The sequence below is a fragment of the Glandiceps talaboti genome, chromosome 5, assembly GCF_964340395.1.
Source record: "Glandiceps talaboti chromosome 5, keGlaTala1.1, whole genome shotgun sequence".
NCBI classification, from domain to species: Eukaryota; Metazoa; Hemichordata; class Enteropneusta; family Spengelidae; genus Glandiceps; species Glandiceps talaboti.
Genome location: NC_135553.1, coordinates 7591314 through 7603295, shown reverse-complemented (window position 1 = coordinate 7603295; position 11982 = coordinate 7591314). Strand labels below are relative to the sequence as shown.

Below are 11982 nucleotides of genomic sequence, written 5' to 3'. Positions count from 1 at the left end.
AAATTTATTATTTTTTCTTTATTCATTTTTTAAATTTAAATGTTATTTATTTATTTATTTATTTATTTATTTATTTATTTATTCATTTATTTATTTATTTATTTATATATTTATTTATTTGTTTGTTTTTTGTTTGTTTGTTTGTTTATTTATTGTTTATTTTATTTTATTTTTCGGGGGTGGGGGGGGGGGGCTACATACGAAATGATACCTGCAATATTTTATTCATTTTGACCATCACTTGCTGTGGGGGAACACATTAAAGCTGGTATTTAAAGTATGATACTTAAATGACTCGATAGCACACTACACAGTCAATGGTCAAGGAAACTTAATTATGCCATCGAACGTGCCATCAACGCCTGCAGAAGGTAATTTCACAGTAATGCCATCGAAAGGCAGGCATCGGCATTAACATCATACTAGTCTAAGAGCAGCTTAATCGAGGTTTTAGTGTTAAAATACTTTTAACCAAGAAATGAAGTCTATAAAGTAATTCACCTTAGTACCAGATAAAACAACTCAGACGAGTCGAGCAAGTCTCATCTTACAAATTAGAGAGATGGATAAATTGTCTGAAGTCGTGGTGTGTAGTATGAATACGCGATACGCATCTCCAGAATTGTTACAATAGTCATCTCTACGCAATTTTAGCCTTCTTGTCAACTATTGATACTAATCAGTATTAAAGATAAATGTTGAAAAAATATACTGCAATGCCTTGAGTGAATACGAATGATACCAGCAATGTAAAACATGAAATCGACTTTTCTTATCTTCATATAGTACCGAGTTCTTCTCTATGAATACGTATCTTTCATTCAATGAATAATCAATAATTCAAGCAAGTGGCTATCATATAACCCTCGAAGATTTGACGGTACGAAGGGAGTCTTATCTTATCAGAGCTATACACCATACTACACATACACATACATGTACAATTATAGTGTGTGTGCACGATTTCAAGGCTTTAGCAAGTTCGTTGCAATAGAGTATAACCCGTATCATCGAGTCAGCTGTACTGTGACAAAGGAGGGTGTACCAAAAATATAACTTCAGCAGTACATTGTCCACTGAAGTAATAACTACGTCACTTTTAGGACAATCTATTAAAGTAGTATGAGATAGGTAAAGTGAAATCGTATATTAAAGTTGATGTGTTGGAAAACAAGATACTTTCAGGCAGATTGTTTCAAAGGCGGACCAACTCTTACTGTTTCTGTTGATACGCAACATTGTTGAATCAAATATTTGGTGCCACAATATTTTTCATTGTAAAATTTGAAATAGATTGTTGCTGACCTTTGAACTCCACAGTGAAAGCATGGGTCGTTACTAGTGGATGCAATTTTCAATGTAGCAATTTTCGTACTCAATGAGTTTTACAAGAGCGATTTCATCGTTCTGCTTCATTTACATCAATCACGATTACCGAGATATACATGTCATGTATTTGAAAATGTTCTCCGTTACATATATACGCATTCCCTAGCTTTCGCCGAATCGACACGTATTGCCAACTTAGGGAGGGGTGTCACCAAGTGATCCGACTCACACGCCAGAACTGAATGAAATTAAGCATTCATGGACAGTAAAAATGTTCAGGGATATGAACAATGACCTTGCATTCATAAACATTTGTTAACGTAATTGAATTTGAAACTACCAATAGTACAAACATACATACATACATACATCCATCCATCCATCCATCCATCCATACATACATACATACATACATACACACATACACACACACACACACATACATACATACATACATACATACATACATACATACACACACAACATACATACATACATACATACATACATACATACACACATACATACATACATACATACGCACACACACACATACATACATACATACATACATACATACACACATACATACATACATACATACATACATACATACACACATACATACATACATACATACATACATACATACATACATACGTACGTACGTGCGTACATACATTAAATCACATCACATAACTTTTTTCCCTTTATTTAATACTTAGATGAGACCAAAAACATGTATAAAGTTTCAATACGTTCTGTACAATACTTGTCTTAGATAAGCTACTTTTGAAAGAAAAACAAGCATAATCGCACAGTGGTAGAAATATCTGTGGTAGCCATTATATATTCAATTCATAGTCTGGAGTGTCTATCGTCCTTATAGGTTGTTCACCAGATAGTACTGTTACGATGGCACCGTTCATGCTGTCACAATCTGTTATCAGTGAAACAACAGCATCAGTAATATGAGACATTCTGAAAGGAGAACAGATTGAAAACAAAATAGAATATGAGGGTCCTGAAAATAATACGGGCCACACTTAAAACTGTCAAGTTTTGGGTACTATGGTATAGTGGATATATTACATGATTGTGCCTAGGTTATATTTTATTCACAAGGCGGAATCTCTATGCTAAACATCTGCATGAATTTAACCAGTATTTCTGACAGTTATAGCATCGAAGAGGTACCGAAGTAACTTAATGTTGCCACATGGATGAGGATTGGGTATTTATTTTGGATTTATAGAAAATCGCTGGGAGGAATTCCCAGCACAAATATTTAAAAAAAACACACAAAAACTATTGTTTGACATAGCCCCTAACAGGTAGACAATATATTAAGGAACTGTCACAGTGTCACACAGGCTCAATAAGCGAACTTCGTTCGCGTGTGTGTGTGTGTGTGTGGGGGGGATCTGGCGTCAATTCGATTGCACAAGCTGATAAAAAATTACTTTTAACGTGAGATATGGTGGTGTTGGCTTTCTGGTAGTATTTTAAAGTGCTTACAATCATGTTTTACATCACGTATATCGTAGTGATGTGACCGCTATGTACAGTTTTCATCATAGTTTACATCATATATAAACGTTTGATGTCGCACTTGTGAACGTTCGTTTAGGGGGAGGGGGTTTGACCTAAACGAATGATGTTATTGAGTTGTGCGACATTCTGCCATCGTTCCTTACACCTACCAGATTGATATCAACTGTAGATTCCCACTTAAACTCATCTTGTATACCAGCATTATTGCATACGATGTCTAAGCCTTGGTAATGAGTCTTAGCCTTGTGGAAAGCATCTATAAAAACAAGTATGTGTTGTTACATTATGCCTCTATGGCGCCATACATATCATTGAAAAAGAATATAGCCCACCTAAAAACAAACACTAATACATCCACAAATCATTGAAATGTGAACTTTGCATACAATCAGTTTACGAGTAAGACAAACTGAATGTGCCAAGCTGAGTATTTGACACCTGGACAAGGAAGTATTGACTTTAACACTGGTGTCATAAGTATGTATCAGATAGTGGAAGAAAGTTTGGATCTGTATAAGATGATATGTAAGCTTACACTGTACACTGCAAACATTCGATACTAGATCATACTTCACCTTCAAGGTCAGATTTAGAGGTCACATCACATGAAATGAAAATAGTCCTTCCTTGCCCATATTTTCCTGATAATTCTTGTTCTGTCTCCTTGCCTCTCACTTCGTTATTATCTAGTATAATGACACCCTGTAAAGTAACAGATTTCATTATTAAAGCAATGTCATTTTATCTCATTTGTTTTCAAACGCTGCAGAATTGAAATCTGTGTTTTCAAGGGTCTTTATTTGCCAGCGCTATTGCATATTCATATTTAAGCTATAGCAATATTACACATGGTGAAATGGTGTGGCCTTAGGAAGAAGAAATCTCGAAATTACCTATCTTTTAAATGGAGGTTGCTGCTAGCTAGCTACGTGGTCACATTTGTACATAATCAAGTTTAATAAACGGCATTGGTAAAACGATAAAAACTACCTTGCATCGTTCCTGTAAAAGTCTTTCTGATATCGCCTTTCCGATACCTTCGGCACCACCAGTCACTATGGCCACCTTGTCTACCAGTTCCATAATGTCACTTCTCAGTGTAGAACAGTGAATAACCTAGGTGAGTCTCATCACCGGAAGTTACGTGGTGCAATTTTATTTTGGTCCAAGGTGGTTTATCGACCTTTTGGCAGGACTGCATTGACCTTTGACCGTACAGAAAAAAACAAGCCCTTGAAAAGAGCCCGAAAGAATCACTCTGGTTATAGTGAGACGGTGTCTAATATAAAGTAAGTTTCATTAAATACTCACATTGACAATATATCGTCCAATGACCGATTCTGAGCTTAACAGCAGAAAATATACAAATATGGAAAACCGACAATATACATTGTAAACCTCTGCAAACACCATAATTAGTTTGTTTTTGTATCTTTTCGTATCTACACTCCAAATTAGGGATGGTTATACACTCCAATAACCTATATGTACCTTAACACAATACATGAGGTTCAGAGTTATAAAGAACAGAGTTTTCTAGTTGCCCTGGTCTACGATTCTCACCAGAATTACTGACTATGCCATGGTTACAGTTCACCCCTAGGTGGCGGTATGATCACCCGATTCTTTATCGGTCGGTGTTAGGAAGTTCCTTCTATCATATCATCTAGTTTGATCTTACATAAAACAACGAATATACTTCGATTCATGCTTTATAAAAACGTCTTCTGGCGTTGCTAGCACAGACCCAGTGGATGACTTAAAAAAAGTGTGTTCTTTCACCTTGAAGTGTACGTACATTTATACTATAAAATCAAATCATTTCATCGTTTGTGCATGTGTAATATGTATGAACACTGCAGGATTGAGGTCTGTCTGACAAGATGATTGTTGAAGTACGTATCTTGAAGAAGAATTATACTATCGCGTCTTGATATGCAGCAAAATATATCCCCATGTATAAACTTAGTTCATGTCTCTTTAAGGTATGAAGGTAGATGTCAAAATTGTGCACGTGGTGAAATCCGTCGTGTCTCAAAGATAAAATTACCAAACATTTCAAGATATTAAATTCCGTCATTTTATTTCCCATTATTTACATACTTAGATGTGACCATAAACATTTATGAGGTTTCAATATGTAAGACACAATACTTGTCTTAGATAAGGTAATTGTTAAGAAACATTAACATGCATAGTGTCAAAATGGTAAAAATATCTCTCGTTGTAATTCATATATTCAATTTATAATCAGGAGGACCTATTGTCCTTATAGGTTGTTCACCAGGTAGTACTGTAACGATGGCACCGTTCATGTTGTCACAATCTGTTATCAGTAAAACAACAGCATCAGTAATATGAGACATTCTGAAAGGAAAAAAAATTGAAAACATATAATGATTAAATACTAAACTAATTTGGGTAAGTACCGTGTTTGGGGACACATTCTTTTTTTCCTTGTCTGGAAGATTAAACCAAACCATAACACCAACGTATCAGTTGTTGAATATAGCAAGATTTCATTTTATAAATTACGTAAACTTAATATTACGAGGTTACCTCAAAATGACAAAGATGTGTAATGGCACATGGAAGAACCATGTGATCTATATGAAGAAAGGCTTTTATTGGTTTCTATTTCACCATTGATGATGATTATTAAAGCAAACGTTTCAACAAGCTTAATGCAAATAACATATAAAACACTTTTATCAGTTATCGTCCAAAAGAGGAGCTCAACAATATTAGATATTTAAAAAAAAAACATTTATAACTTACTTTACGAAGTCATACATATCATTATGTTTTTGGAATTCCTCTGGGTATCGACAACGAACTTTCTGTTGGAGAGGTGTGTCAACTTTACCAGGGCAAATTGCAGCAACTCGTACTTTATTTTTAATAAATAAAGATTCGTTCTGTAAACATGACAGAAGAGTTTGAAAAGGAATATTTTCATGATTGTATATAAAATAACAACAATGCCACCACCACCACCACCACCACCACCACCAACACCACCAACAACAACAACAACAACAACAACAACAACAACAACAACAACAAGCTAAGTACATCTAGAATCGAAATTTACTTCTGGAGTTATCGACAGCTAGCTAAATATAGTATTGGTTTACAACTGACACAATTGTTGTTATTGAATTTAACGTGTAGATGACAAGTGGGTGTTGATGTTTTATTTCTTATCCACAAAGTACTCTCGCCTGTGTTTATGAAGACTGTCGAAATCGTTGTCTTTGCTGTAGTCTAGTTTGTCCATCCAAATATAGGAATCGTCCTCTGTCAGAAAAGATACCTTTTAATTTCAGCTTACACATTTCATACACATGCTGATCAACTTTGGCCAATTATTAACACGAGAATACTTTATTGATGTGCTTCTGTTGTCATGGCCGAATCCTTCAACTTATATCAGGTTATTCTTTGCGCTGTTTGGCGTCGTCCGTTGAGGTCATTATTGTTGGCGAGAGCCAAACAGAATGGTGGATATGTAGTTAAAAAAATAATATGTTGATTCATAATGACACCAACCATCCCTTCATCTCTGTGTCAATGTGTATATACTTACAGCAACATTCCTTGTAAAGCCAACAACTCCGTGCTTAGTTGCTCCATATATAGGTGATAGCGAATTCGTTATCAAGCCTAGGGAAGAAACACAGTGCATCACTAAAATATAGTATTTATATACAGTTACTTCTGATGAATATTTGCTGATGATAATACTTTAAAGACATTATCGTCTATTATAACACCACATTTTGCTGGAGATATTACTCCATAAAGGTATTTTTTGTTATCAGCAAAGCATTGTTGATTGTGATATGTGGACATCAAACTACGCCTGTACACTGACACAGTAATCCCATGTTATGAGTGGTCATGATTTTTATTAACATTCTTACTAATTCTTGGAACGCTCATTCACTTAAGCACCAATCACTTTTAATTTCGACAGGAAACAAGTCATTGTTGCTGTGCACATATTAGTTGTTGCTACAGTTGTGCTCAAGGCTGCTTTTTTTTAAAGTGATATTTATGCACTTTACTACCCAAAGCAGTTGTCAAATTAGCAAGAACATGCTTTTGCTGTTACTGCAAACGTGATAAATGATTGTCAAATAAATCTGTGTTGATTTTTTGAAACTTGAATGTTCATTCCAGAATATCCCATAAAGAATTACATCTGAGTAACAAACTGTCAGGGGTTTGCATATATACACATCGAAACAGTCATTATGTTAAATTTATCTACTGTAATATAATAATAAACATGTATTTACCATTGACTGATGCTGTATTTATAACTATTCCACCATTTCCACCGTTTTCAGTTCCCATATTTTGAAGAGCAATGTATGTTCCTCGGATTACACCATTCTATGTAAAAGATAAGATGACAATGTCTTATAAATAGCCGGGAATGTAACTTGGAAATTATGGATAGATTGAGATATATTATAAATGTTTTTCCTAATTTGAAAATAGCAAACACACACACACACACACACACACACACACACACACACACACACACACACAAATATACAATATACTGGATAGCAATATATGTGCAAATACATATATAAAGACACACCTGCCTGATTTATTAAAAACCAGTAAGTTGGCTGCAATGGAAAGTTAAGCTGTAACAAAGGCAGATTAAAACACATGTCCCTATATGTTTACAATTACAACAGACAACGTTATATTTGACTGGCATTAGTTCCAAGTGACATGAATACTTTAAGTACTGGAAATAATTTATTTATCAGTTATTTAACGATACCTACCAGTTCGACACATATTGTTTAACATAGAATCCATTGCAAGTTAGATCTCACTGGCTATATGTTTGGTAAACCACGCAGAAACTGCACATGCTACATTTTAAGATAATAAGATTGCAATGCCTTGCTAGAATGTGTCTAAATGAAATACACCATCCAAATGTAATACAAGTAGATGCAGACACAAGGGAATCAACGTGTTGATGTCTGCGTGGTGTCATATTTATTTATTTATTTATTTATTTATTTATTAATCTTTCATATACAGACACCATTTCAGTGCATTAGCACTGTTCTCCCAATGGAACCTGTTGCAAGATTACGTACACATATTAATTACATATTAATTAGTCTATTACAGACAAAATGTCACAAGAAACTTCATTCATTTAATTTTGTTAAAGTGTAGTATGTGTAGTTCCTTACTGGTTTCTGCGTGGTTGTATCATAAAAACTGCCAGTGAACACTAACTTGCAATGGGCTGTACAATCTATCAGTTTATCTACTGTTGATAAACTACATGTATACACGACTGGAATTTAGTCTTCGACTTTGCATTTACAAATAGTCATATATAAATATGGAACTTGGGATTTAGATACTAGTATATAGACTTTTCAAATCAATCAGTTTGACATACACTTTGACCTCGCACCAATTAGCTTGACAACTGCTGTTTGACCTTGCACAATTTGGCAACTATTGTTAGCCATAACCCCAGACAGATATTTCGTGTTGGGACCTACCAGATTGATGTCAACTGTAGATTCCCACTTAAACTCGTCTTGTATGGCAGCGTTATTACACACGATGTCTAAGCCTTGGTAATGGGTCTTAGCCTTGTGGAAAGCATCTATAAAATGGAATGTATATGCTGTTAGCTTTGCCTATATGGAGACATACACTTCATTGAAAAACAACCGCTAGAATATATAATGTCTTTAAATAAAAAGGTAAACAACAATACTACTTCAACTAATCATTCAAAAATATTAATATAAAACAACAGTAACTGAGCATTCCTGCCCTAGTAATGAATTATTATAACACTGTATCGGGTATTGAATGTAAGTGAAGACATGGACATCACTGTCCTACGTGAGGTAGGATAGGTTTGTGTCTACAGGTAGGAAGGTTATATTACAGCGTAGATGTCGCGCGTTCCGTCCTGACACTATACTACATAGGACAAATGCAGGAGGGTTTCAGGAAACCTCTCGAAGGTGTACTAAGTCAGGACGGTTTCAGGACGCGCTTGCGTCTACACGGGCTTCAATCTATCCTGCATCCTAGGATTTTTCAGTGCCGTGTAGATGGGGCTACTTACTCTTTCATCCACATTTAAATGTCCCATCAAATTATATTAGTTGGGTAATGGTTTTGTATACACAAGAAAAAACCCAAGCCTATACATGTATTTGTAATCCTTTGTACAGGCTAGGTCAAAGACATCCCTATTGCATTAAAGCTATTTGGTACCATTGTTATTATTGGCTATTTGTTGTCATGTGATCAACATTGAATACGAGTATTTACAAGGCATATGCAAAGAGAGTCTGGTTTTATGAATCGTTTTTGTTTGCAGTATATGTATAAAACAGACAAACACGGAATTATGTGTAAGGTTCCGACGACTTTGTATCTGTAGAACATATCATTGTAAATTGTCAGTAGTTGATCATGATACTTCACCTTCAAGGTCTGATTTTGAGGTCACATCACATGTAATGAAAATAGTTCTGCCTTGTCCATATTTTTCTGACAATTCCCGTTCCGTCTCCTTGCCTCTCACGTCGTTATTATCTAGTATAACAACACCCTGTAAAATAAACACCATTCTTATCGTTAAATCTTATCTTGTCGTCGATTGTACGATCACAGGAGGTAACAAGTTATTGAACGTAATGCTGTCTCAGGGTTAAAATAATAACAAGATAAAAATTTCAGTACGTTACAGAAAGCGTTCTTCCTGTTGCATTACTGTGTAAAATACAGTCCTGGGAATACAGTACAATCGACTGAAGACAACCAAGTTCAGCAAATTAATGACGTCGAATATATTTTGAATTCCTTAAAATGAATACCTGAACCTGGAGGTGAACATGTCTGAGTACATTCCAACAAGGAGAAGGTTCGATTTGCATTAGTTACCGTATTTCACGTCTACTGTGTCTGTTATTAACGTCCTGTTTTAGGAGGTCACCCGATGTATACACAAACAAACAAACAAACAAACAAACAAACAAACAAACGTAAAGGACAGGCCACAGATCTAGTCGACTTGAAATACAGGACATAGGCCACAGTCGCTTGTAAACTGTTATTCCTTTCCTAAATGGTTTTATTCTTGTCTATGACGGTCCTAATACAGAACAATGACGTTATTTTAGGGATTGGCGATATTCTTATAAAATCGGTAGCGATGTTATACCCCCCCTACGTACATACATACAACATTTATGTTGTATGTATGTACGTAGGGGGGGGGGTATATAATAACGTCATTGTTCTGTATTAGGACCGTCATAGACAAGAATAAAACCATTTAGGAACAGTTCACAAGCGACTGTGAAATAGGCCAAAGGCAAATCGTTCCTGTTTGACTAGATTTTAATCATACTGGAAAACGAATAAATAAAGTTATGTAAAACTGTAATGATTTGATCGAACAAATATTGTATGATTTATACCACCAACATGAAAAAACGGGATGTAAGCTTACATGTACGATGTCTTTAAATATCAAGGCTACTACAATTATTAGTTGAATAAACGCATGCAAACTATGACTTTGATAATTGGATGATTGGCGGTGAAAAATACTAATTGTAAACCTGGACTTTAAATAAGTTATACAAACGACTCAAAATAAGTGAAAAAACATGAAATTTCAGCACGCCCCGGAAGCCGAGTACCGCGGCCTGAAATAACAGATTACCGAGTTATATAAGCTTATATATTGCACAAGCTGTTACAGTAGTATGAATCATGCCATGTGGTGTGACCTTTCTGGTCTTTAACTACAGTAACTACAAAGCGCAGTACAAATACGAAATGAAAATTATCTCTAATCATGTCAAGAGTCATTAAATTATTGCTATCTTTTATATGAAGTCGTTGCGTAGCTATGTGTACCGTGTATGTCACGATCACATGTCATTCCCCCGGTCACATCCATTGCAATGTAAAAACGGTTTCAAGTTCAACACTACCTTGCATCCTTCCCGTAAAAATCGTTCCGATATCGCCTTTCCGATACCTTCGGCCCCACCGGTTACTATAGCCACCTTTTCTACCAGTTCCATAATATCAATGTTTAGTAGATACACATACAGTCGACTAGCCACTTTCACTCTTAGTGTACGTCTGATCAGCTGATCGGTGGGGAAAGCCCTTTTTATGCGCATGCTCGGCCAAGGTATTGTCCTTGTTCGCATGACGTCACCTCCAACATGCATAGTATAGACTTACATGTACGCTAAAGAAATATAACTCGCATCGGGATTTTCACGCTTTTGCGATTGTAAGACGACTTGTTCACCTTGTCACTAATATCTGTTTGTTCATACGTATAGAGTTTTGGTCATTCAATTGCTTTACAAGTTGAACTGGCGAATCTATTCAGTAGGCCATCACAAACCAAGGAGCGGCATATACAAATGAATCGAAATGATGTCATTTTAAAATCATATGAAATAAATTACTCAGGTGATTTATAAAGTTGGTTTGGAAATGTCACCACGAGAATAAATACTACCTCCCTAACGACATCAGATGACCCCCCCCCCCAAAGAAGTGGATTCGTCCGACATAACAGACAACATCCATTCCTGTGCCAATTCTATTCCACTTTTATTGTCAAGTCGATCTTATTACAACTTCAGACATCAGACCGTGGACAAACATAGCCTATTACAAACAGTGAAAGTAAACGAACGAATTGGATTAATAACACTTGGCTCTATATGGGGCTGCATAAAAAAGTTTCCCTAAATAATTTCTTCCCAGCCCCCCCCCCCCGTAAATTCTGATCCCAGCCTTACCGGCCTTAGAAAAACACTGGACACAATTGTCCTAATTACGTCCGATGTCAGCACCATACTAGGACAGTTCTACATGGCATGGCACAGTTTAGGTTCGGCTTGACAGCGACGGCGTCATCAACATCATTATATATCACTTTCTCTCTCTCTCTCTCTCTCTCTCTCTCTCTCTCTCTCTCTCTCTCTCTCTCTCTCTCTCTCTCTCTCTCTCACGAGACTTCAAAATTTTCGCGATTTTATTTTA

At 35.8% G+C, this 11982-nt stretch overlaps 2 protein-coding genes across 2 annotated transcripts; both read right to left on the bottom strand.

Annotated features, from left to right (window-relative positions):
- Window positions 1-2174: 2174 nt before the first annotated feature.
- Window positions 2175-3966, bottom strand: LOC144434955 (15-hydroxyprostaglandin dehydrogenase [NAD(+)]-like). Its single transcript, XM_078123486.1, has 4 exons — window positions 3874-3966; window positions 3459-3585; window positions 3061-3139; window positions 2175-2310 (listed from the first exon to the last, which is right to left on the bottom strand). Exons 1-4 carry the CDS (start codon window positions 3964-3966, stop codon window positions 2175-2177), a joined length of 435 nt encoding a protein of 144 aa, XP_077979612.1.
- Window positions 3967-4963: 997 nt separating this feature from the next.
- LOC144435763 (15-hydroxyprostaglandin dehydrogenase [NAD(+)]-like) lies at window positions 4964-11067 on the bottom strand. The gene is made up of 7 exons (XM_078124384.1): window positions 10908-11067; window positions 9388-9514; window positions 8442-8548; window positions 7188-7284; window positions 6473-6549; window positions 5662-5801; window positions 4964-5250 (listed from the first exon to the last, which is right to left on the bottom strand). Exons 1-7 carry the CDS (start codon window positions 10998-11000, stop codon window positions 5115-5117), a joined length of 777 nt encoding a protein of 258 aa, XP_077980510.1. The 5' UTR covers window positions 11001-11067; the 3' UTR covers window positions 4964-5114.
- Window positions 11068-11982: the final 915 nt, after the last annotated feature.